General features: G+C 45.3%; 1 protein-coding gene across 1 annotated transcript in view; it reads right to left on the reverse strand.

Annotated features, from left to right (window-relative positions):
• Positions 1–27,362, reverse strand: part of RPAP3 (RNA polymerase II associated protein 3) — a 120,023-nt gene that overhangs the window by 39,639 nt on the left and 53,022 nt on the right. The window contains exon 13 of the mRNA XM_082254380.1: positions 15,549–15,769. Within this exon, the coding sequence (XP_082110506.1) occupies positions 15,549–15,769 (221 nt within the window). The remainder of the gene's footprint in view (positions 1–15,548; positions 15,770–27,362) is intronic.

Below are 27,362 nucleotides of genomic sequence, written 5' to 3' on the forward strand. Positions count from 1 at the left end.
TAAACACGGCACTCAGTCTTGCGATTGCTCCATCTATTGTATCTAATAAAAGCACACTCATTTTCGTTAGAAAAGGGGCATTCCTGAACTTCAAAGGAAAATCACAGACTGCCGAGCAGCAGAAATGGATTTAATTAAATGGATGATCCATGTGAATGACTTTCAAGTTCTGTTACTGTGGCAATCACACAATGTACTACACATCCTCCATTCCAAAAATAGCTTTCTAAAAATATATTTAGCACAAAATTTTGCAGAAATTATAGTAATATTCCATAGGACCTGTAAGCAAAGCATAACTGCAATGATGTATAATGGCATGTAAAAGCTTAATAACACCTATTATCCAGAAGCAGGAAAATAATGCAATTTATTGTGTACAATCAACTACAAATATGCAAAATAAAACGGAAACAAATCAACACACATTATGTTACTGCAAATATCAAAGTAGCGCAGCACTAAGGTTTGTTTTATTATGACACATTAAGTTACTGTTTTTGCTAAGAGCCCATTCACATTAGCGCGACTTGTCAGCCTGACAAGTCGCGATCCATTGAGTAGTACAGGACCCGTTCTAATAGGAGCGACACAAGTCGCTCTGACTTAGAAAAAGGGTCCTGTACTACTTTGGGGCGACCTCGGAGCGACTTGCATAGACTTCCATTATGTGAAGTCTCTGCAAGTCGCGCCGAAGTCACGGTGCACGTGACTTCGCAGGTCGCCCCCCGAAGTCGTGTCGCCTCAATGTGAATGGGCTCTAAGACCTCTTGCACACAAGGCCGTCTAGCTGCTGTGCATCCCTTCTGGTGTTTAACCACTTAACGACCAGCCACGTAGATCTACGTCGGCTGACTTTGAGTGGTTATACCGGGATGATGCCTCTAGCTAGAGGCATCATCCCGGTATCGTTGTTTGAAGCCGACGGTCGGCTTTCTGTCGGTAACGATCGATGCGGCTCGGGAGCCGCTCGATCGTTACCCGGGGGGGCGGGAGGGGACGTCCCCCCCCCCCGCCGCCTTCCGCGACTTTGCTCGGGGCTCCCGTCCCACGGGAGCCCCGAGCACCCAGCCGGCACGTCCGCCGGCTGGATGGAGTCCCGATGGATGCCTGAAACGGCATCGATCGGGTCTCTGATGACGTAACCCGGAGGTGGCGTCCATGACGTCACATCCGGGTTACTGTGCTGCAAAAGGCGGCAGATTTAAAAAACGGCTGTATGCAAAAATGCCGTTTTCGGCGTTTTGCATACAGGGAAGTGTAGTGGAGGGGTCTAGGGTCTTTTAGACCCTCGATCCCTCCATAAAGTGTACCTGTCACTACATATTGGTGTCACAAGGGATGTTTACATTGCTTGTGACAGCAATAAAAGTGATCAGATTTTTTTTTTTTAAAAAACCTGTAATAAAGTTAAAAAAAAAGAAAAAATAAATAGGAAAAAAAAAAAAAAAAAATTTAGCCGCCCCCGTCACCGTTAGCTCGCGCACAAAAAAAACGAATACGCAAGTCGAGCCGCAAATGAAATCGCTTTTCAAACCACACATGTGAGGTATCGCCGCGATCGCCAGAGCGTGGGCAATAATTTAAAAAAAAGAGCTACACTCTAACTCTAAACTGGTAACCCGTTAAATAAATTTAAACCGTCGCAGATTGAGATCTCTATTGACCGTAGTTTGTCGCCATCCCACGGGGGGGCGCAATTTTAAACCGTAACATGTTGGGTATCTATTTACTCGGCGTGACATCATCTTTCACAATATACAAAAAAAATGGGCTAACTTTACTGTTTAGTATTTTTTAAATGCAGTGAAATGTGATTTTTCAAATTTTTTCCAAAAAAATGGCGTTTTAAAGACCGCTGCGCAAATACCGCGTGACAAAAAATTTTGCAATGACCGCCATTTTATTCTCCAGAGTCTTTGCTAAAAAAATATATATAATGTTTGGGGGTTCTAAGTAGTTTTCTAGGAAAAAATACTGGTTTTAACTTGTGAACAAAAAGTGTCCGAAATAGGGCTGGGGGTAAAGTGGTTAAATTCACCCAGGAGGGACAGGTGCAGTGTTCAGCCCCACTACCTGCAGCCTATCAAAGTGTATGGCTGGCTGCGGCTGAACGCTGTGCCAGTGTTATTTTGATGTCAAATTTCAATTTAGTTTTAACCATAGTCTTTTGACTAAAATGCCATTTAATTTTAAATCAATTGTTTTAGTTGTATTTTAGTCTACTAAAATCTCCAGTACATTTTAGTCAACTAAAATCAAATGGGTTTAGTTAAATGGTAATGCATTATTTAAGTATTTCTCTAGAATTGCCAAACTCATTATATACTCCTGGAGTAAAAAAATAAATTTATAGTATAAGGCTCCATTCACACCTGAGTGTATCGTTTTTTTGGGCTTTTTTCAGGCGTTTTTTTCAGGCATTTTTGCAGGTATTTGGAGGCAGGCATTGACATCTAACAAAAACGCCTGTAATCTGCCAAAAAAGAAGCTCATGTACTTTTTTGAGCTTCAGGCGTTTTGCTTCAGGTGACAAAACACTCATATACAGGAGCCATTGAAATGAATGGGATTTTGCTTGTTGGGCGTTTTTAGACTTCAAAGATGAGCGTTTTATGAGCTGAAATACTCTCAGGTGTGAACAGGGCCTTAAGGTTTGAATGTGCACTACAGACACAGAATTAGCCGTTGTGATATACAATGTCTTTTTAAATAAAACCAAGTTTCATAAAGAAACAAAAACATTGCTTGTTGACAAACAGAAGTGCAACTTTAAAATATATAAAAAAAAAAAAAAAACAAAAAAAAAACAAAAAAAACTGTACACTCCATTGGCTGTAATGCCACACATATAATGTAACGCACATATTACCTAAATATAATTACCAACATTAAATACTGTATGTAAGAGGAAAAAAAAAAGAAAAGCTTTTTTCTTAATTTCCTTTTCTTTCAGCAGCTTAGTAGATGCCCCCTACCTTTTCTTATGTAATAGTGCAATACATGTTTAACCCCTTCATGACCAGGCCACTTTTTGCAATACGGCACTGCGTTACTTTAACTGACAATTGTGCGCTCATGCAACACTGTACCCAAATACATATTTTGTCCTTTTTTTCCCCTCACAAATAGAGCTTTCTTTTGGAGGTATTCGATCCCCTCTGCATTTTTTATTTTTTGCGCTTTAAACACAAAAAGACTGACAATTTTGAAAAAAAAAAAAAAAAAAAAAAAAGCAATATACAGTAAAACCTTGGATTGCGAGCATAATTCGTTCCGGAAGCATGCTTGTAATCCAAAGCACTCTTATATCAAAGCAAATTTCACCATAAGAAATAATGGAAACTCAGATGATTCGTTCCACAACCATTTATTCATAAGTCCTTCAGTTTATAGTCCATATAAAAAGATTATAGCATTGCGATAGGTTATATAACCATAAAATGTCCATCCACAAATAGCCCCTTCCACAAGGGGATAAGAAGCAAAATCCAGTAGGAGCTACAGAGTATCAAAGAGAAGAAAGGCGCCTCTAAGTGTAGCAATATGGTTACATTTAATGAAGGTACAACATTTAGCAACTCACATGGTTGATGAATAAAATAGGCACATCTAAGTATGCAGGCATCCAGGGTAAAGCTGTCCGCATAGACTATCTTCTGCACCGCCGGCTGCCAGTCTGTAATCCTGACCGGGAAGACCACCCTGCAGTAAAGGGATCTAAAAGCGAGGGGCAGCATGGAAGGGATGACGTAGATGGCGGTGCAGAGGATGGTCTATGTGGACAGCTTTAGCCTGGATGCCTGCATACTTAGATGTGCCTGTTCCAATCATCAACCATGTGAGTTGCTAAATGTTGTACCTTCATTAAATGTAACCATATTGCTACACTTAGAGGTGCCTCTCTTCTCTTTTATACTCAGCTGTGACTTGAAGCTACTTGTATATCAAGACATTGCTTGTAAACCAAGTCAAAATTTATTTGAAAATTTTGCTTGTCTTGCAAAGCGCTCTTAAACCAAGTTACTCTCAAACCAAGGTTTTACTGTACTTTATTTTTTGCTATAAAACACATCCAATAAAAAAATGTAAAAAATCGAATTTCTTCATCAATTCAGGCTAATATGTATTCTGCTACATATTTTTGGTAAAAAACAAAAAAATCTCAATAACCGTATATTGATTGGAAGGGTCTATGAGATGTTTTTTTTTTTTTTTACTAGTAATGGCAGCGATCAGCGACTTATAGCTGGACTGCAATATTGCAGCAGACATTTGAAACACTAACTGACACTTTTTGGGGACCAGTGACACGATTACAGTGATCAGTGCTAAAAAAATATGCACTGTCACTTTACTTATGACACTGGCTGGGAAGGAGTTAACCTCAGGGGCGATCAAAGGGTTAACTGTGTGCCTAGGCTGCTTACTCACTGTGGGGGAGGTGTTTTGACTAGGGGAAGGCAGAGATCCGTGTTCCTGCTTTGCAGAAACTCAGGATCAAAGCCTTCCTCACTGACAGAACAACAATCTGCCTTGTTTACATAAGCAGATTGTCATTCTGCCTGTGTCCTGTGTAATCGGAAGGTGTCGGCAGACATTTGAGTCCCCCGTACCCACCGCTGGGCTCCAGCTGTGTGTGATCACAGCGGATAGCTGGCCACGCGCATGCGCTCCCCAAACCCGAAAGTGTCAGATCACGTACTAGGTACATGATCTGGCACAGAGCGGCCGATCTGCCTCAGTAAATGTATTAAGTGGTTAAACTTTATCGTGCTATTATTATAGGCTGGGAATGGAATTGAGTTGCTGCTCTAGAAAAAGGCCAGCAGAGGGTGCCAAAGAGATAGTGGGAATGAGTGTAATGTGTGGAAGTGCATAGGAAAGGGAAAGAATCAATAGAGTCAGGGGGCTGGTGCTTTAACAGACAGGCAGAGCTCTGAGGAAAGCAGAAATTCAGGTGGGTAAATGTCCCTCTCTCACACGTTCCGCTTTAATTCGTTGACGATAACTGGAATTGATTTTCATCACAGCTTTCGTCAATTGACTTAATTCGGATTTTGTTTTAGTTTTTGTCGCTGAAAACATGCAGCTGACGAAAACTATGCTTAACCACTTCTGGACCGGAAGGTTTTACCCCCTTAATGACCAGGCCATATTTTGTGATTCCGCACTGCGTTATTTTAACTGACAATTGCGCGGTTGTTTAATGCTGTATCCAAATAAAATTGAGGTTCTTTTTTTCCCACAAATTGCGCTTTCTTTTGTGGTGTTTGATCACCTGTGCGATTTTTACTTTTTGCGCTATAAACAAAAAAGAAAAAGCGACAATTCTGAAAAAGAAAAAAAAACAAAAAACAATATTTTCACATTATGCTTTATAACATTCCTAATAAAAAAAATGTAAAAATCTAATTTTTTTATCATTTTAGGCCAACTTGTATTCTGCTACATATTTTTGGTAAAAAAAACCCCAATAAGCATTTTTTGATTGGTTTGCGCAAAAGTTATCGTGTCTGCAAACTAGGGGAAAGATTTATGTCATTTTTATTTATTTATTTATTTGTTTACTAGTAATGGCGGCGATCTGCGATTTTTAGCGGGACTGCGGCATTGTGGCGGACCAATGGGACCCCTAACTGACATTTTTTTACACTTTTGGGGAGACCAGTGACATTACTACAGTAATCAGTGCTAAAAATATGCACTGTTACTGTAATAATGACTGGCAGGGAAGGGGTTAACTCAAGGGCGATCAAAGGATTAAGTGTGAGCCTAGGGGAGTGTTTTCTAACTGTATGGGGGAGGGACTTGTGGAATCAACACAGAGAACGGTAATCCTAAATAGGAGGATCACAGGCGCTCTGTGTTCATTTCAGAGAGAATGGTCATCTGCGTTTCCAACAGCAGACCGTCGGTCTCTCTCCATGGGGAGCGATCGCGGGTGCCCAGCAGCAATTGCGGCCACCGGCCCCGGGAATTTGCTTCCCGCTGCCTTATGGGGGCGCGCGCGCGCGCTCCCGCGAACCGACCTACCCATACATCAGTTTGCGCACCTGAGCCAGCCTGCCACAGTATATCTGCGCCGGGCGGTTGGCAAGCACTTAAAATATATTCGTAAATGAAATTAGCACTGCGCTGTACTGAGTGGTACTCGGCATTAGGATCCTATACGTTCAGGGACAAAGGACTGGAACACAGGTCTTCTGTGTTTTGAACACTACCTTTTACTATATGTGCATTGCTTTTAACTTTATGACCCTTCTGCATTAAACAGTAACTGGATTTGGGACCTGTTTAGGCATAGTAGCCTCTAGATGTGCTTTAATTCCTCCACAGGCTCTTAGTGAAAAAGATATTTTAATTTTGGTTATAAATACAGTGTGAGTATCCACTTGTTGAACGCCTGCTCACAATGCACTGCGTGCATGCGCGCCCCTGCCCAGCTCCCGCTGTGTTTGTACACTAGTCCTGACAAATGATTCATGGCCGGGACCTGCTGATCGGGTGTGTCCAATCACAGCCAAGAGCTCTGTGATGGTTAACAATACAGAGCTCTGTACAGAGGGAACGATCTGTCAGTTTCTTATCCCTGCAAAGCAGGGATGAGAACCTGAGAGATCTTTAGTAAAAAAACAGCACAATTTGCACACATTACACATAGTTAGGCACACTTTTATCCACTTGATCACCCTAGATATTAACCCCTTTGAAGCCGGAGTAATTGGTAGAGTGACAGTGTATATTATTATCACTGATCACTGTATTAATGTCAATGGTGATGTCAGTGGCAGTTAGTCAGTTCTCCCCAGCGTCAGATAGTTTCCACCGATTGACCGCCTCAATATCGCAGTCCCATTATGAGCCGCTGATTGCCGCCATTAGTTGTATAAAAAAAAAATTTAAGTATTTATACCAACTTGTAGGCACTATAACTTTCAGTGCCCGTTCACATACGAGCGACGCTACTTCGCACCGCGACCTCCGTAGTCGCGGTGCGAGCAGCGCGCCGCGGCCGCCACGGACTTCATAACATTGAAGTCTAAGGCGGTCACCTCCTGGTCGCCCCAAAGAAGCTCCGGATCCTTTTTCTAAGTCGGAGCGACTTGTGTCGCTCCTATTACAACGGGTCCGCAGCTTCCCTATGGGAGGCGACCTACGGCGACCTGTGAGGCGACCAGGTCGCCTCACAGGTCGCCTTAGTGTGAACGGGGGCTTACGCAAACCAAATAATATACACTTATTGAGTTTTTGTTTTTATCAAAAACATGTAGCAGAATACATTTTGGCCAAAATCTATGAAGACATTAGATTTTTTTTTTTATTGTTTTATAGCAGGACAGTACTGCCTCTGTTGCTAAAACCCTCCTGTTGTGGGCCGCAGTCGCTGGAGGGTGGGGGGAGTGTGAGACACAAATGAGGAAGGATTTGTCTCAATCTAGAAAGGTAAAGGAAGTTTGTTTTAATACTTTATGAGGCTTGTTCATCACATTGTTACTAGATTTTGGACATGTTATATATATATATAGGTTAGTTGTACTTTATTGCAGCTTGGTGGCTAAGTTGTTTTTATTGCATTCGGGACATTCTACGTGTTAATAAACCTGCAACAGTAAAATCACTCTGCATATGCAGTAAAGCGTGCTGGTTATACTCACTGTGGAACCTAAGGGGTTAATCCTCTGCATTGTGAAAAAATGGCTGTCCGATCCGGTCTTCTCTGATCCTCCTCTTCTTCCACTGTCCCCAATCCATCTGCTGCTAGTACTGAGCCCTAGGAGGCACTCTGCACATGCTCAGTTTGGTGTGTATTGCTAGAGAGATTTTTTTTTTCTTTTTTTGCATGTGATCAGCACAGGGCCAATCAGCCCTGTCCAGACAGAGGTTCAGGGGTCTTACAGCCTCATAGGACAGTCAGGGGAGAATGAAAACTCCTCCTACAAGCTTTAACCAGTGCTCGACCGGACACTGATAGAAGTCATGAGACTGCTATATACCGCTGATGAGAAAAACGGAATTTTTGTAAAATCTTACCTGTAAAATTCCTTTCTCTGAGTCCTCCGACAGTCGCCGCCTCTTCATATTCGTCACATATGGGGTATTAGACTTTGCTCCGAAGGAGTAGCTAGGCAACAGAATATGTTAACATTAAAGCTTTTAACATATCCCACCCTCAAGGGGTGGTCCCCTCAGTCAATACCCTCCTACTTCCTGCAACCATATCTCAGTTTCAGTGGAATAGCAGTAGAGTATACAACCAAACCCCAAAAGAGGGGCGGGGGCGGCGACTGTCGGAGGACTCAGAGAAAGGAATTTTACAGGTAAGATTTTACAAAAATTCCGTTTTCTCTTACGTCCTCCGACAGTCGCCGCCTCTTCATATTCGTCACATATGGGGACGTCCCAAAGCAGTGCAAACATGAGGGGTGGGAAACGCATCCGCGCCGAAAGGCAACGCAGTCTCCGCATCAAAGAAAGGAACCTTACCAAAGGAAGGAAACCAGCTGGGCTACAGGAAAAATAATTGCTCAACAGGAGCAACAACCCAGGAAAAGACAAATGACCAGGGGATAAAAAACGTATCCCAACAGCCAGAGGTCCCCAACAAGGGACCCTAGGGAATTGCCGAACTAAGAACCTTGCGGCCAAAGGAAGCATCCGCCGATGCCTGAACATCTACTTTGTAGAATTTTGTGAAAGTGTGCACGGTCGACCAAGTCGCCGCCTTACACACCTGGGCTACAGAAGCCCCATGACGACAGGCCCAAGACGTACTCAGAGATCTAGTCGAGTGCGCCTTCACAGGCACAGGGGGAACCTACCCCTGCAAGGCATAGGCCTGTTCAATGGTCTGCCTGATCCATTTGGCGATGGTAGAGGCCGACGCCGCCATGCCCTTCCGAGGACCCTCTGGAAGAATAAACAAGGAGTCCGTCTTTCGAAAAGACTCAGTCGATTTAAGGTAAACCCTTATCGCCCGAACAACATCCAAAGAATGTAATCTCACCTCCTTTGGATGTTTAGGCTTCGCGCACAGCGAAGGCAAGACAATATCCTCATTAAGATGGAATTCCGAAACTCGCTTCGGAAGAAAAGAAGGATTAGGTCGCAAGACCACCTTATCCAAATGAACAACCAGATACGGAGACTTGCAGGACAAAGCCGCCAGCTCCGACACTCTGCGAGCCGAAGTGATCGCAACCAAAAAGGCGACCTTTTTGGACAACGAGATCTCCCTGATCTGTTCAAAAGGAGCACGTTGTAACACAGATAGAACGAGATTCAAGTCCCAAGGGGGCAGAGGATCCCTCCTAGGAGGAACCAGATGCCGCACCCCCTGAACAAAAGTGCCAACCAAGGAGTTGGAAGCCACGGGACGTTGAAACAGAACGGCCAGCGCAGACACCTGACCCTTTATTGTAGCCAGCGCCAAACGCTGATCGACACCCGTTTGAAGGAAGGACAGCACTCGGGAAACAGAGTACGTGCGGGGTAAAAACCCCCTGGACTCACACCAGGCAAAATAGGCCTTCCAAGTACGGTAATAAACCTTCCCCGAGGAAGACTTCCTCGCGGTGATCAAAGTATGAACGACCTCTGGGGAGAGACCCTTCTCCTTCAGGACCTCGGGCTCAACAGCCAGGCCGTCAAAGCCAGCGACTGTAAAGCAGGATGATATATCGGTCCATGAGACAGGAGATCGTCTCGAAGAGGCAGACGCCACGGGGCGTCGACCGCCAGATTCACGAGGTCTGCGTACCAGGACCGGCGAGGCCAGTCCGGTGCCACAAGAATCACCGTGCTGCGTTCCGAGTGTAACCTGCGAAGGAACCTGGACAGCAACTGAATCGGTGGAAACGCGTACATCAGCTTGTACTGATGCCACGGGGCCACTAACGCGTCCGACGCGTCTGCCCGAGGGTCGCGCGTCCTTGCCACGAACCTTCTCACCTTGTTGTTGAGACGAGACGCGAACAGGTCCACATCTGGAAGACCCCACTTCGCGCACAACAACTGGAAGACAGCCGGGTGGAGAGACCATTCCCCCTGATCCAGGGTCTGGCGACTCAGATAGTCCGCCTGCCAGTTCTCCACCCCCGGAATGTGAACCGCCGTTATCGCCGGGACATGAGTCTCGGCCCAAGACAGAATGTCGGCCACTTCTCGAGCCGCTCGGGCACTCCTGGTGCCCCCTTGGTGGTTGATGTAGGCCACCGCCGTGGCATTGTCCGTCTGCACCCGAACCGGGCAGCCCTGCAGCTGGTCCGTCCAGCGATGAAGACAGAGATTTATCGCACGCAATTCCAGAATGTTGATCGGAAGGGAAGACTCCCCCTCCGACCAAGTTCCCTGGGCGGACAGAACACCCAGAACACCACCCCAGCCCGACAGGCTGCCATCCGTGGTGATCACCGTCCACGAGATAGGACGAAACGACTTGCCCCCGGACACCATCGGGGACTGGAGCCCCCACAGAAGGTCTCTTCTGGTGCGATGACTCAACGAGATTTGAAGATCCAGAGATTGAGGTCGCCCGTCCCACATGGACAGGATCTCCGCTTGGAGACCCCGCGTGTGAAACTGGGCGAAGGGAATCGCCTCGAAGGCCGAGACCATCAATCCCAGACATCTCATGCACGTCTGCAGAGACGAGTGCGGAACGTCCCTGAGGGACCTGACTTCCTCCTGAAGAGTTCTGAGTTTGTCTTCCGGCAGGAAGACCTTCGCCTGCACCGAGTCCAGAATCATTCCCAGGTAGGGAAGACGAACCGACGGACTCAGTGTCGACTTTGGAAAATTTATCGTCCAACCAAACTCCTGCAGAGTTTGCATCGTGACAGACAGGTCCTTCTCCAGACCCTGGCTGGTCGCAGACCGAACCAGAATGTCGTCCAGATACCCCAGGACAGAAATGCCCTGGGCCCTCAATAATGCCAGAACCGGTGCAAGCACCTTGGTGAAGACCCGCGGAGCCGAGGCGAGACCAAAGGGCAACGCCACGAACTGGTAGTGATCCTCCGCAATGGCAAATCGAAGGTACCTCTGGTGACCCTCGAAAAAGGGGATGTGAAGATACGCATCCTTCAAATCGATGGAGGCCCTGCAGAAGGATTTCGTTTTTCTCAGATCTCACATTTCCTGGCTAGGGTCAGATGTGGGTTCAGGGATCCCCTATCGGTCACTCCTTATGAAAGTTGGTGCTCCAGGATACGGGATGTCAAGGGGGGTATTTCACTCATATATGCATCCCTGATAGACACAGATAGCAAGACTTCATATATGTTGAAATGGGAGCAGGACTTAAATTTTGCCTGGGACCCAGCGGTATGGCACACTTGTAATGTGAGAGCCACACGCGGGATCCACATTGTGGGTCTCATGGAAGCCAATATAAAAGTCCTTATGCGATGGTATATGGTCCCTGCTCGCCTGGCTGAGATGTTTGCCAACTCCCCCCCGGTGTGTTTCAGGGGATGCGGCCTTTTGGGTACCCACATTCATGTTTTCTGGGAATGCCCTAGACTACGTAACTTCTGGAATAAAATTTTTTGCACAGTGCTTCGAGTCACGGGGTTCCAAATAGCGCATTCCCCAACCTATGCCCTCCTTTGCCAGCGTATTCCTCAAGTCCCTAAGAATACACAGGCCCTGATCTCCTTTATTTTTCTAGGGGCTAAACTTACAATAGCTAAACAATGGAAACAACCCACAGTCTCTTTCCTTTCCGCAAAACGCAAAATCTCCTGGATTATGACCCAGGAGAAGATGTTTAGCATTCTGGAAGATTCCAAAGCAAAGTTTGAAGCGATATGGGAACCCTGGGCGACCTACGTCCATATTACACTCTGAACTGGGTCTTCGGGGACGAACTATCTGGCAGTGGATACTTCTTTCCTTGGTAGGCTCGGACCATGGGATCATCTTCCCTATTGACCCCTCCCCTTCCTTCCTCCGCTTTCTTACTCTCCCACCCTCCCCTACTCTTTGCTTTCCTTCCTTCTCTACTGGTTCTCTCTTCTATGACTTTCTTTTTCCTTTTCTCTGTAGACACAGTTTGTAAGGTCTAGTTATTGACAACTCAACTCTACTTTTTTGGTAGTTATGGTACGCCAATGGTTCCATTGCGGATTGAACAAGTTTTTCGTTACCTCCCTCCCTAAAGGAACGCTAGGGGATGATGTCCTTTCTGCTTTTTCTAAGCCTCCTCCTGCCACTTCTCTGTGGGGCACAGTGTGTTCCCTTTAGGGGTGCCCCTGGTGAACTGGCCCTTACCCCTGTTTGGATATCACCCCTACTGCCACCTTTTGCCTCTATAAGTATTATTGCTACCAACGCATTCCTCCGTTGTGCCTTTCCGCAGCCTTATTTGGTAGATATTTGGGGCTACTGTAACTTTGTTTTCCTTGTTATAATGAGAGTTGATCCATTTGTAACCTTGCAGTTTGATGATTGTGTGCGTGTAAGTTATGTATTGTTATCTTTCTTGCAAACTCAATAAAAACTATTGAAACACAAATCGATGGAGGCCATGAATTCCCCCGGAACCAGGGCAGCCACCACCGACCGCAGGGATTCCATGCGGAACTTGCGAACCCGCACAGAGCGGTTCAGAGCCTTCAAGTCCAGAATTGGACGAACCTTGCCCTCCTTTCTGGGCACGGTGAACAGATTGGAATAAAACCCCCGAAATCTGTCCCGATGAGGCACCGGAACTACCACTCCCTGAGCCCGCAGGTCCCGCACCGCCAGGTGCAGGTCCCGTAAACGCTCTGGAGACAGTTGAAGATTTGAGGGAAAAAATCTGCTCTCCGGCCGAGAGAGAAACTCGATCTTGTAACCAGATCGAACGATCTCCTGAACCCATCTGTCCCGCACGCGGGCCAACCAGGGCTGAAGAAAACCGAGCAAGCGACCCCCACCCCAAAACTGGGTGAGGGCGCCCCTTCAGGCCGCACTGTTATGGGCTGCGGATCCGGATTGACCGGACTTCTGTTTTCCAGACCAGGGCTTCTTCTGAGAGCCTTGACCTTTGAACGGTTTGCCCTTGTAGTGCGACCGAAAGGCACGAAAGGACCCCTGAGGGGGCCGTAAATTAGCATGCTTCTTCCCAGAAGCCCCCTTAGCCTTGGGGAAATGGGGCAAGAGAGTGCTCTTACCTCCGGTGATCCCCTTAATTAACACATCCAAGGACTCCCCAAAAAGGCGAGACCCATCATAAGGCAGATCGGCTAAGGTCTTACGTGAAGACTGGTCCACCGACCAACATTTCAACCAAACCAGGCGGCGAGACAACACCGCCACGCTGTGCACACGTGCAGCCAACGGGACTAGGTCCAAGTCCGCATCACACAGATACATGACACCCTGGTGGATTTGATCCACCATATCCAGGGTCGCCGGCAGGGGCGAATCGGCCACTAGGACGCGCTTAAGCATCTGCGTCCAACTTGCGACCGCCTGGGCCGCCATGAGAGAGGCAAACAGAGCCTTAAGCATAGAACCCGTAACAGAATAAGTATGACGGGCAAGAGACTCCAATCTCCTATCCGTGGCATCACGGAACACAGGGGAATCCTCTGCAGGAATCGCAGTGGATTTGTTTAAAACCGCAATTGCGTGATCCACTGGGGGCGGTACACACCACCTTTCATCAGTGGAAGGCGAGAAAGGATAACGCAGCTTGAACCTACTTGGTACAGCAAAAGGTTTGCGCAGATTGCGCCATTGTTCCTTAACAGCGCGCTGAAAATCATCATTGCAGGGAAAAACCTGCGGCGTCCCATAAGCCGCCAAGGCAGCGGGGGGACACACTTCATCCTGCAAACGCAGCGTTTGTTTTATGGAAGCAATCAATTCATCCATGATTGCAAGCTCTTCAGGCGAGCCAGGGGGAGAATTATCAACCCCTTCAACTTCAGCCTCCACCTCGGACCCCACTAGATCCAGGGAGGAGCGGGAGCGGTAGGAAATTTGCCCTCCTGAGAATCCATTGCCCCTATTACAAATGCCGGATAATAAAGGGTTAACTGCCCCTTTAACAAGCGCGGCGAGCGCAGCCCACCGCACCACACACAAGCACAATGAGACCCCCACAGGGACAATAAAACTGACACAGGCAATGGATAGGAAGGATATAACCTGAGGAGACCCTCGCCGCTGCTGCTGCCTCGATCGGTGTTCCTGGAGAAGAGGAAGTGATGCTGCCAGGGCGCTCTATGAAAGCCTATGGGAGGCTACAAGAAAATGGCCGCCATGCATGTAGAACATGCGGCCGGAGCGAGTGTAGGCAAAATGGCGCCGTTTGGCGCCGAAACCGCCGCTCCACAGTACAGTAATGCACACATGTCATTATAAAAAAACATGTCAGATCGCCGCAGCGATCGCTGTATAGTGCCCAAACATGCCCAAAAACATGCCCCACAGCACACAGCTTCTCACACTGACAAGGCTGACACACACAGTGTCACACAGCTCCCCCCCCCCTTGCAGCCCACAGCATGCAGCCGAGTGATAGGGAGACAAACAGTGTGAACAGAGGCAGGTTACACAGTCCCAGACTGACACCTCCCCAGACAGACAGGTCCCCACATAGATACACTTACCTCACAATGGTGTGGGGGACCCGCACAGGCGAACAAGCCGCTGCACATGAGGCAGGGAGAGTCGCATACAAGACGCACAGAATGGGGGTTAAGAAACCGCACAGCGTCCAGTGAGGTAGCCACCTCACCAATCATCCCTGCACCGAACAGGGATGGGTCGTTCACTGTGCCAGGAGCGTTACCTGGCTGAACGCTCGATGGCAGGCTGGGAAGCCACTGACCCACGACCTGCGACCAGGGGGATCAGCCCGAGACCCAGCCCGCATGATCCTCTTCATCCGAAGAACCAACTAACGCTGACAAAAAGAACAGCTAAGTAAAGGTAGAGAGAAAACTCAAACAAAAAATCAAAAAAGAAGAAAGAGTCTGGGGCACAAAGCCCCAGCACAGAGAGAGCCAGCCACTCCTGACAAGCTAGACATTGAAACTGAGATATGGTTGCAGGAAGTAGGAGGGTATTGACTGAGGGGACCACCCCTTGAGGGTGGGATATGTTAAAAGCTTTAATGTTAACATATTCTGTTGCCTAGCTACTCTTTCGGAGCAAAGTCTAATACCCCATATGTGACGAATATGAAGAGGCGGCGACTGTCGGAGGACGTAAGAGAAAGGTATTTTCCCGTTTATATTTACTAAAATATTTGCATTTCCATGTTCTGTGTACTGTGGGAGAGCAGATATAGTGAATGCAGGATCCTGGGTTTAGTAACACTTTCCTTAGTATTTTCCCCATTTTTGTGTATTTGCTCAGATCTGTGTCCCCTATCTCCCCAGCAGGATACAATGTAGAACAGAAACTAGAGGGCTGGGTCCATATTAAAGAAAATAAAAACTTGATTTCTGATTAAAAATACAATGTACTGTAAATCACAAGCATTTGTCATTGGATCCTATTCAATTTCTTTAGCATTAAAGAGGACAATTGGACAAACATTAAAAACTTACAGCAAGGTTGGTGCATCACCAATTTCCTCTATTTTTATGATCTTAGCACTGGGGAAATCAGGAGATGTTGAGATTTGTTCTTGAACTTTCAAATCCTCTTTATGAGGCTCCTCAACTTGGCTGATAATATTCACATTACAAGGAGTATTTTCTGTCAAAATATTTACTGGATTTACAGCTATGCCTCCGACTTCTTCAATCTCCATCCTCCTTAAAGGTTTCTAAAAAGGAAACAGATAGGAAAAGTATTTACAGTGCAGTTTTTTATTACATGAGAAAGTCATACCAAAAGTGCCTAAACACTGAACTAATAACTAAAAACACGGGGCTTATTGAAAATGTATTATGCTCCCCTTTTAACCACTTGCCGACCGCCGCAAGTACATATACTGCGGCGGTCAGCCCCTCACAGGCAAAGTGACATACCGGTACGTCACTAGCCTGTGAGGCTCTGGGGAGCGAGCGCGCGCCGCCGGAGGCGCGCTCCCGTGCAGTCACGGACCCCCCGCACATGTCCGCCGCTCGCTCACGATCGTCCGTGACAGCGGGAGAAAGGCAGGCGGCTAGTGTAAACAGGCCGCCTGTCATTCTCCCCTGTGTAGGAATAGAGATCATACGGTTCTACTATGTAGGACCGTTGATCATTGTTCCTACACCTCAAGCCACAGCCAATCACAGTTAGAATCACGCCCCTAGGGACACACACAGCCCCTCCCTCTCAAATAAAGTTAACCCCTTCACTACCAGTGTCATTTTACAGTAACAGTGCATATGTATAGCACTGATTGCTGCAGTAATGTCACTGGTAACCCCAAAAGTGTCAAAAATGTCAGTCAAGGGTCCGATCTGTCTGCCCCAATGTCGCAGTCCCGCAAAAAAATCACAGATCGCCGCCATTACGCGTTAAAAAAAAACCAACAAAAATGACAAAAATCTTTCCCTTTGTTAGTAAACGCGATAACTTTTGCGCAAACCAATCAAAATACGCTTTTTGCGATTTTTTTTACCAAACATATGTAGCAGAAAACAAATTGGCCGAAAATGTTAAAAAATTTTGATTTTTACATTTTTTTGGGGGAATTTCATATAAAAAAAAATGTGAAAAATATTGTTATTTTTGCAAAATTGACACTCTTTTTTTTGTTTATAGCGCATGATCAAAAAAATCGCACAGGTGATAAAATACCACCAAAAGAAAGCTCTGTTTGTGGGAAAAAAGGAGGTCAAATTCGTTTAGGTACAGCGTCGCATGACTAAAGTCACGAAGTGCCGAATCGCAAAATACCCCCTGGTCAGGAAGGGGGTAAAATCTTCCGGGGCTTAAGTGGTTAAAGAGCCCCTGTCACCAAACTACAAAAGAAAAAAAAAAAAAAAGTATTTAAAATGCCTACTTAGAGTATTTGTTCTTTCTATCAACTATATTTTATTCACTTGTAATGTATCTGTAAAATTGTTAAAAAGTTTAAAAATGTAACCACTCCAAGATTCGCTATTCATTGGCACAGTCTCCTCCCACCTTGCATGTTTATTAATTTGTAATAATGTTAAAAAAAAAAAAAAAAAAAATTTAATAGAATTAAAAATGTATGTAAGTACTCATAGAGAACTTCTTTTATGTGCCCTCTTTTGGTCTGTAACCAAATAATTAACCACTTGGCTACCAGAGCCGTTTTTTTTTTTTTGCATACATGTTAAAATGCAAATTTTAGGCTTTTAGATTTTCTGAAATAAAGACCCTGGAGAATAAAAAGGTGGTAGCTGCACACAAACACAATATACTACCCAATGCTTTAAAGACATCCAAAAGATAAGGTTGCCATGTGCAAATGGATACATACAATGCAAAGCCTTAAAAAAATGTATTTTCCCCGTATTTTTTTTAGATTGTGCTCTATTAGCTGCATTCCTGGCCACAGCAACCAGGGAATGACAGCAATGAACTCAGAAGTGACAAGATACACGTTGCTTCCATGTTCATTAACCAGAGGGGAGGCTAACAGATGTTCACTGATCTACCTTCGTTCCGCCTGCTATGCTGGTTTCAGAGCCCAGAATACATAGTCTAGGCAGTTGCCCATGGGAAGGGGTTTCTTGGGTGTGCTGTGAAAGTTATCGGGCAGCTTTAAATCACTTCCACCTGAAAGCCCACAGTTGGCTTAACAAAAATCTTGTTCTACTATCTGCCATTTAAAAAACACAGTTAAAAGCATTTTATTCTTTCTGCCCAAAATGTGCACAAAATATTCTGTTGATCCTGCAGGAAATCTAGTGGGCTGGTAACTGTGTGATCTCTTTCTCTGCTGCACTGTTATTAGATAGCACTCTACCCAGTCCTCTGTGGACTACAGAAGGTCTTGCCCCAAGGTTAGATAGAAGAGGAAAGGGGGAGGTGTACCGTGGAAACTTTGACTACTCCAAAAAGAGGTCAATTCCGAGCCCAGCCCCTTCCCTCCTTGCATGTCATAGCCCTCTCCCCTTTTAGGAATGTCTATTTACGCTCTGTGCTATCCCATCTCTTCTGCACTTTCCCTCACATCTACATTTTATGTAGCTGCCATATGAAAAGTGGACGGTAATACTATAGAGCAGGCCTGGACAAATCTCACCTAGAACTGGGAGTCTTTAAAAATCTAAGAGCCAGCCTACATGCGCCATAATGTTTTATATGTCAATGGGAACCATACTGTAAATGCATTTATAAAGTAATCTAATTACACAACCAGATTTTCATTTTATGTTTGTATGTGTGGTGGAAGAAAATTTTGTAACAGCTGTGGCTAAGAAAAGGGGGAAAGGGGGGATTATGTTATGCCAATCAATTGGTTGTACTATTTGTTAATCCATATGTCCAAAAAACTGAAAGTGACAACAGGCTGTAAAATTGATTAGTCACACACAAACAGCAAGATGATATTGAACAATTTATTCACCTTAAGAGGTGATTAACCCCTTGGAGCTGACACATCCGGACCCTTTAAGGTGTTTCTGATGCCGGGAGGTGGGCGAGGTTTATGACCTGCAGTGATTAGCTGTCATGGAGGTCACGATTGGAAGCTTTATGTTAGCTGCCAGTAACTGTGCTGGGAGGGGGCAAGGCACACACTCTCAGGACACCTGTGTCTGCAGTGTGGTACGCTTGGCGCCAAGGTCCACCCGCCGAGAGGCCACATATTTGCATAAAATTGGCATGAAGGGATTAATAAACATGTATAGAAAGCTACCCAAATCAAAATGAAAATTACTAGTCTGCCTATTTGTCTGATTAATGCGATCTGATCTTGGCGCACACATACTCACAGTGATTATCTCAAATTGCTTACGGTAATTTGTGCAGAGCTTACTTCAGAAAAACCGCCCTTGTTTAAACACACCACTAGATGGCAAACTCTTGGGCATGGGCTAGCTGTGATTGCCAAAACTAGATCCATGTGTACATACAATTGCTATGTAAACCATGTCCTTGGCATGCTGAGACCTGGCTGGTTCTCTTTTGTCTGTACATGTATGTGTACTCAGGGGGCCAAATCTGATCTCCCTCAAGACCTGTCAACTGGGATTTGTCCAGCCTTGCTTTAGATGGTCAGATTGAGTGACATTTCTGAGTAAGACATCAAATCCAAGATGGTGGCACCTTATTCACCAAAGTAAGAGCCATTAATCATTGTTTATTCTATATTAAAAAAAAAAAAAAACAAGCTTTTCTTTTGATTTGAACTAAAGAAAATTACATTAATACAAAAGATGGGACCCTTTACCTAATATTTGGTCGCACAACTTTAGAGGCAAGCACTGAAAAAAAAGCAATTTTTATAGCTCTCAATGGGACTTCTGCATCTGCCGACACGTAGATTGGTCCATTCCTCTTACTTAAACTGCTCCAGCTGTCTCAGGTTTGAAGGGTGCCTTCTTCAGACTGCATGTGACAGCTGTTTCTATAGATGTTCAAAAGGCTTCATATCAGGTTTTAATGAACAACACTTCAATGTTTTGGGTCATTACCCTGTTGGAGGACCCATGATCTGTGACTGAGACACAGATTTCTTAACACTGCGCTATTTGCTAGTCTTCAGATTTTATTGTGCCTTGAATCTGTGCAGGGCACCCCATGACAGACATAGCAAAGCAGCCCGGAAACATAATCAAGTATTTTCCATGTTTTACAGTAGATACATTATGATTTTCATATAATCATCTGTGAACATAGAACTGATGTTACTTGCCAAAAAAGCTACAGCTTTGCTCATTTGCCCATTTTCCCAGAACCAATGTGGCTTGTAAATATGCATTTTAGCAAATCCCAGTCTGGCTTTTTTATGCTTTTCTTATAACAGCGCAGTACTCCTAGTTTTTCTTCCTTTGAATTCACTATCACGCCCAAAGCAACAGATGGTGTGATCAGACACTGATGTACCTTGACCTTTCGGTCTAACTTGTATTTCTTTGGAAGTTTTCCTTGCGTTTTTGTCTACCATTCACACTATTATCCATCTGTTGAATCTGAACTTGTGTTGCGGCCACATGCTGGGAGGTTGGCTACCATGGACCCCAAATTTCTTAATATTTGAAACTGTAGTCACAGCAACATCCAGCTGCTTGGAGATCGTTTTACAGCCTTTACCTTTGACATGCTGCTTTATTATTACCTTTCTGATCTCCTCAGGCAACTCTCTCCTTACTTACTCTGGCCCATTCTTAATGTGGTGCACATGAATATTGTCCAAGTCCTAAATGCATATTCATCAAGTGACAAATAATAGCCGATCCTTTGCAACCCTTATTTGCAGTCTTCAATGGGTAATCCAGGTCTCAGCAATCTTTTTAACCACTTCCTGCCCCTAGGACATCATATGACATACTGGGCTTGAATTGGAGATATCTGGAGGATGCCCGCAGCAACAGGTATCATCCAAATATTTTTATTTTCAGCTGGCGATTCCCTACAGTGGTAAAGCCATCCTATTGGCCATCCTATCGCCGCTGTATTGCTTTTACAGGCAGCGGGAGGGGACGTCCCCTCCTCCCGCCACCCAGTGGCATCTCTCCAGTGGTGGGTTACCACAGAGCTGGTTGTGGACCAGATGGTCCCCCGCCATCTCTATGATCCTGGGAGGCCGAAAGTGACATTATGATGTCACTTCCAGCTCTGGCAGAGGTAAACACTGCCATTTGTTTCCTGAAAAGCAGAGATCAATTATTTTTTTAACTGATGCTTTCCAGGGTAGAGGAGATATCTGGTTTCTTATAGATGTAACCATAAAGAGGACCTGTCATGCTTTATTTCTATCACATGGGATGTTTACATTTCTTGTGATAGAAATAAAAGTAATAAAAAAAATAAATTTGAGAAACTGTGTAAACATAAAAATAAAATGTAAACATTTTTTTTAAAGCGTCCCTGTCCCCTCATGCTCGCACGCAGAAGCAAAAGTATATGTAAACATTGTTCACGCCACATATGTGAGGTATCGGAGCAAATGTTATAGAAAGAGCAAGAATTACAGCGCTAGACTGCCCCTGTAACTCTAAACTGGTAACCTGTAAAAAATGTTTAAAGCTTTGCCTATGGAGATTTTTTAAGTACTGTAGCATGGCGCCATTCCACGAGCATGATATTTATCCATTTACTTGGCATAATATCATCTTTTATATTTTACCAAAAATTTGGTTATATAATGTGTTTTTTTTTCTTTTTGCATTTAAATCCATAAGTGTGTATTTTTTCCCAAAAAATTGCATTTGAAAAATCACTTGACACAAAAAATTGCAACAAACGCATCTTTATTCTCCAGGGTCTCTGCAAAAAATACATATAAAATGTTTGGGGGTACTGAATAATTTGAAGATTTTAAAGATTTTGAAATAAATAATTTGAAGATTTTAGCTTAAAACTGTTGGTTGTCTTTTTTGTCTTTGTACCATCTGCTGTGAAAGTTTAGAACATGTAAAAGTGTACAGGGAAAATAGCAGGTAAAAGCCCACACAGGTAAGGATACCACAGCAGACTAAAAATAGTTATTCCTTCTTTAGATGTCCAGCAAAGCTAACTCTGTGTCCACCATAAAGGTAAATGGAGGCTCCTGCCTACACTCACATAGCTGCAGGACAGCAAAATAGGCTTTGAAGGGTTAGCTGCAGTATTTGCAGCAGCACCTGTCTTTTACAAGGTACTTTCAGACAAGGCTTAAACATATTTTAATAGTACAGTGTGTGTGTTTTATAGTCTACTTAGAATTACACAGAGGCATCATTAAAACAAATTCCTTTGTAGTTAATATCATATCAATTGTTTCTTTAAAGTGAAGATCTTTTGCCAAGTCCATATTGATTTAAGCCTTTTACACTTTAAAAACCATTAATCAATTGGCTTTTGACTAACATCTTCTATGACTAAAAGGTCACATATTGAGATATGAGAACACTCCATGGCATCTAACATTTAAAAAAAAAAAGGGGGGTTTAAAATAATGTTTCATTTTCTGACAATTATTTTTAATACGCTCAGCACTGCATTAAAGCCAAAGTATAGAATACTCTGTCAGTTAACGTAATAGACTGAAATTATAATCACAATTGAAATTTGGAACAATAAGAGAGAGGACACGTGGCCCTTACACACGATCCGAAAATCGGGCGAAAAATAACGCTTGTGAAAAGATCGGACGATAATCTGATCGTTAGTACACAGCTTATGAGAGGCGATCACGACAGTTCGCCCGATATTATTCGGTCGTGCAAGCATAAAAATTTTGATCGTATTATAACACATTGTACGATAATCGTATTATTAGTATGTTGTTCGCCCGAAAAAAATGGTGAGCAGCAGACAGCACATGAGCAGTAGACATCATTTTCCCCTCACACGCTACAGCGTGGTTACGCATACCGGAAGCTTTTGAATCATCGTCCGAGAAAATTCGTATCGTAAGTAACCTCTCCCGTTTGCGAATATAATTGAGAGTTCCTAGCAACCAAAAAAAAAAACGGACGGAACGTCGTCCGATTTTCGGATCGTGTGTACTGGGCATTAGTTGGAACTAAGACAAAAACTCAGAACACTGGACTGTGGACAAAACAGAGGCAGGGATATTATGTGCCATTATTTGACAATGTTTAGTTATATAGACATTTAGAAAACTTTTATTCTTATAAGCTAACATTTGGTGTATGTATTCAAGACTTCTCAACTTCAAATCATGTGTAAATGTCTCAACAACAGTTTAGTGGCGATCGGAATATTTAAATCCTTATATTAAAGACAGATCCTGTTTTTTAAATAACAAACATGTCATAATTAACTGTTCTGCGCGGTGGTTTTACACAAAGCAGCACAGATACTCCTCTTTTTGGGTCCCCCATCAGCACTCCTGGACCCTCCCTCCTGCCAAGTGCCCCCATAGCAAGCACTTCAGAGCCCCCGCGCTGTGTGTCCATTTACACACAGAGCGTGGCTCAGCCCTGCCCCCAATCTCTCTTTATTGGCTCACTGGCTGTGATTGACATTAGCGGGAGCCAACGGCTTATAATACTACTTGTGTGTCAGGAAACAGGATTTTTAGTTCATTGAAGCAAACAGCTTCAGCTTTTTTCTTGACCATAGAATTTATAGCGTCACCTACTGGAGTAGGACACTAGGCAGAAAAAGAACATCGCACCACCTATGGGCAGTCCTAGCTGGTACAAACCCTATCTCTGCTATAGACAGCTCAGTTTGTCACAAAGCAGTACAAGAAAAAAATTACCAAAGCGGGGGCTAGTGTTGTGTATGTCAATTAACTCAGACAAAGGGTTTTATGGGAAGTAAAGAAAACAAGGATTTTTGACTTACCGTAAAATCCATTTATCTGATGTTCATTGACGGAGACACAGCTTTAGAGTTCATAACAGTTGGGGTATACTGCCCCCTACAGGAGTAGGAAACCAGGCAGAAAAAAAGTCTGGCTACGCCCATGAGCAGTCCCAGGGGGTATACTTCCTCTCTCTGCTATAGGCACTCAGTTTACTTACAAGCAATGTTAGAAGAATTACAACTCCACAGAGGGGCGGGTGCTGTGTCCATCAATGAACATCACAGAAATGGATTTTACGGTAAGTCAAAAATCCCATTTTCTCTTTCGTTCATTGACGGACACAGCTTCAGATATTCATAATCGTTGGGACATCCCATAGCAGTGTTAAACATGAGGGGTGGGAACAGCAAAAAAAAAATCCCAAGGCTAAACAGTAGCCAACCAGGCAACAGGAGCTCAACCAAAACAACTGGAGCCCACCTGAAAAAAACAACACACCTTCGAAGAGAATCAGGTCCTCTCAACAGCAGCCTGCAAAACCATGTGGCCAAAAGAAGCACCTGCAGATTCCAACACATCCACTTTATACATTTCGTGTGAAAGTGTGCACCGACGACCAAGTGGCCGCCTTGCAGCCCTGCGTTACTGATGCCTGATGACAGAAAGCCCAGGAGGCACTAAGCGCCCAAGTAGAGTGCACCATAACAGGGAAAGAGGAACCTGACCCTTGATGGAATAGGCCTGATTAACCGTCTGTCTGATCTATCTGGAAATGGTCGCAGAGGAAGCAGACAACCTTTTACGAGGCCCATCCATGAGCACAAAGAGAGAGTCTGACTTCCTGAAAGACTCCTTAGCTGCCAGGTAACCCTAATTGACCGGACCACATCCAAGGCATGCAAGGCAATTTCCTTCACATGTTTAGGCCTGGGACACAGGGAAGGCAACACAATGTCTTTGTTCAAATGAAAATCAGAGACAACTTTTGGAAGGAATGACGATCAGGGGCGAAGAATCACCTTATCTCTGTGAATCACCAGGTAAGGTGAACGACAGGATAACGCCCCAAGTTCCGACACTCTGCACACAGAGGTGATAGCTACCAAAAAGGTCACCTTCTGGGACAGCGTAAGCAGGGGAATCTCCTGAAGACTCTCAAAGGGAGGCTTCTGGAGCACTGAAAGCACCAAATTGAGGTCCCAAGGCGGCAATAGAGCTCGCACTGGAGGAACCAAATGTCGGACACCCTGAGGAAAGGTACGCACCAGGGAGTGTGTGGACAAAGGTCATTGGAAGAAGACCACCAAAGCAGACACCTGGCCCTTGATGGTACTCAAGGCCAATTTCTGTTCAATCCCCCATTGAAGGAAGGTCAACATCCGAGCCACGGAGAAGGAGCGAGGATGAATCCCAAGAGACTCACACCACGCAATGTACATCTTCCACATATGATGGTAGATCCTCCTAGTAGATTTCCTAGCTTTTAACAGTGTAGGAATCACCTCTGTAGTTCAGCACCTGGCGTTTTAACAGCCAAGCCGTCAAAGCCAGTCACTATAAAGCAGGATGGAAAATTGGTCCTTGGGACAAAAGATCCTCCTTGAGAGGAGGCTTCCAAGGAACGTTGGCGACCATTGCAACAGTTTGGGATACCAAGCCAGGCGAAGGCCAGTCCAGAGCCACTAAGATGACCGGAATCCCTTCTGCTTCAATCCTGCGTAGAAGTCTTAGCAGAAGCTTGAGAGGAGGGAAGGCATAAATCAGACGATACTGACCTCACGGGGCCACCAGCGCATCTGTGGCGTCCGCCAGAGGATCCCTTGACCGAGCCACAAACCTCTGCACCTTTCTGTTGAGCCGAGACGCCAACAGATCCACCTTTGGGGGTGCCCCACTGGAAACACAACTGATGAAACACCTCCGGATAAAGGGACCACTCCCTTTGGTTCAACGCCTGCCAACTGAAGTAATCTGCCTGCCAATTTTCCACCCCAGGAATGTGTACTGTGGAGAGGGCGAGAACGAACCATTCTGCCCACCTTAGAATGCCAGCTACCTCCAAAGACGCCAGGACACTTCTTGTGCCCCCTTGATTATTGACATAAGCCACGGCCGTGGTATTGTCCGACTGAATGCGCACTGGACAACCCTGAAGACGATCTGTCCAATGGTCCAGACTGATCGCTCTGAGTATCAAGACATTAATTGGTAGTCTGGACTCGATGACTTGAGTCCAATACAAGGGGAGGAAGAATTTGCCCAGCCGACCGCCAGAGAATGAAGCCACCATATCAGGGACTCCTTTGTTCCCCGACTCAGCTGGATCTGATTGTCCAGAGACTTTGGAGTCTTGTCACATTTGGTCAGAATCTCCCCTCGCAGGGACCTCGTATAGATCTGTGCAAATGGAACCGCCTTGAAGGTAGACACCATCAGGCCCAATAACCGCATGCAAGTCCGGAGGGATGACCATCTGTTGGACAGCAGGAGACAAATTGCAGCCTGCAATTTCTGGAGTTTGTCCAAAAGAAGGAGCACTCTGGCTAAGGCAGAGTCCAGAGTCAGGCCCAGATAGTCCAGCTTTGTGTACGGAACCAGGGCAGACTTCTGAAAATTCAGAATCCAGCTGGAATCTCGCAGAGTTCTTATTGTGATCTCCAGGTTTCCACCAGAGCAGAAGGAGACTACACTTGCATAAGGAGAACATCTAAGAAACCCAGTACTGCGATCCTCCTTTGGCATAGCAAAGCTAGCACCGCGGCTAACACTTTTGTAAAGACCCAAGGAGCAGAGGTGAGACCAAAGGGTAATGCCACAAACTGATAATGCTCCTCTCCCATGGCAAAGCGGAGAAAGCGCTGGTGACTGGCACATATTGGAATGTAAAGGTAAGTATCCTTGATGTTGATAGAGGCGAGGAAATCCCCCTGATGCAGAGATGCTACCACCGTGCAAATGGACTCCATTCTGAACTTCTGCACCCGCACAAAGCAGTTCAGCGCCTTGAGGTCCAGGATTGGATGCACTTTGCCTTCCTTCGTGGGAACTGTAAGCAGGTTTGAGTAAAAACCCTAAAAACGTTCTGAAGTTGGAACCGGGACAGTCACCCCTTGATGTAACAGGTCTGGTACCACCCCAAACAGACCCTGTAAGTGGTCCGGGGACAGGTGCAAGTTGGAAGGAAAGAACCTTGCAGGGGTACAAGAGCATAATGCGATCTTGTAGCTGGACCGAATGCCTTCATGAACCCACTTGTATTGTACCAGGGAAGTCCACGGGTCCGGAAACCAGCTAAGATGTCCCCCCACCCCCGATACGGGTGAAGGCAAACCTTCATGCTGAAGGAGCCTTGTCCATGGGTCTAGAGAACCCGCTCTCTGCTTGGCAGACCAGGTTCATTTGGATCTCCCAGAAGAGACCCTGAAAGGGTTCGAGCCCTTGTCAGTCGACCCTGAGGGACAAAAAAAAATTTTGTGAGCCGAAAAGGAAGGCCCACATCTACAACGAGGTTCCTTGCCCTTAGTAGCCTGTGGGAGAAAGGTACTCTTCCCCCCTGTGAGACCTTTTTTGATGTCATCCAGGGTAGCACCAAACAGGCGATCTCCTTGAAAGAGAAGATCAGTCAAGGCATTTTTAGAAGTCTGGTCCGCAGACCAGCATTTGAGCCAAAAGACACGCCAAAGGACCACTGCCAAAACAGAGAGGGCAATGGTGAATACCGGCCTCAGTGCCGAAACAGCCAGAGTGTACATATTGCGAGCCACAGCTTCTGCCTTCTGGTCAGCCGGATCCTTAAAGGCCGGGGACTCTTCAACCGGAATCATGGTTGCCTCGTTCAATCTGGAAACTGGAGGGTCCACCACCAGTGGAACAGTCCACTTCTTAAGAAGGGACTCCTCATAGGGAGTAAAGCGCTTAGGTGCCCCAAGGGGACGCTTTAGTCGTCCCCACTCTTTAGCGACAATTCTGTCAAAATAGGTGGGGAAAGGAAACACCTTTGTCGCTCTGGATTGCTTGTGAGTGCCAA

Source organism: Pelophylax lessonae (genome assembly GCF_965119305.1).
Source record: "Pelophylax lessonae genome assembly, chromosome: 4".
Taxonomy (NCBI): Eukaryota; Metazoa; Chordata; class Amphibia; order Anura; family Ranidae; genus Pelophylax; species Pelophylax lessonae.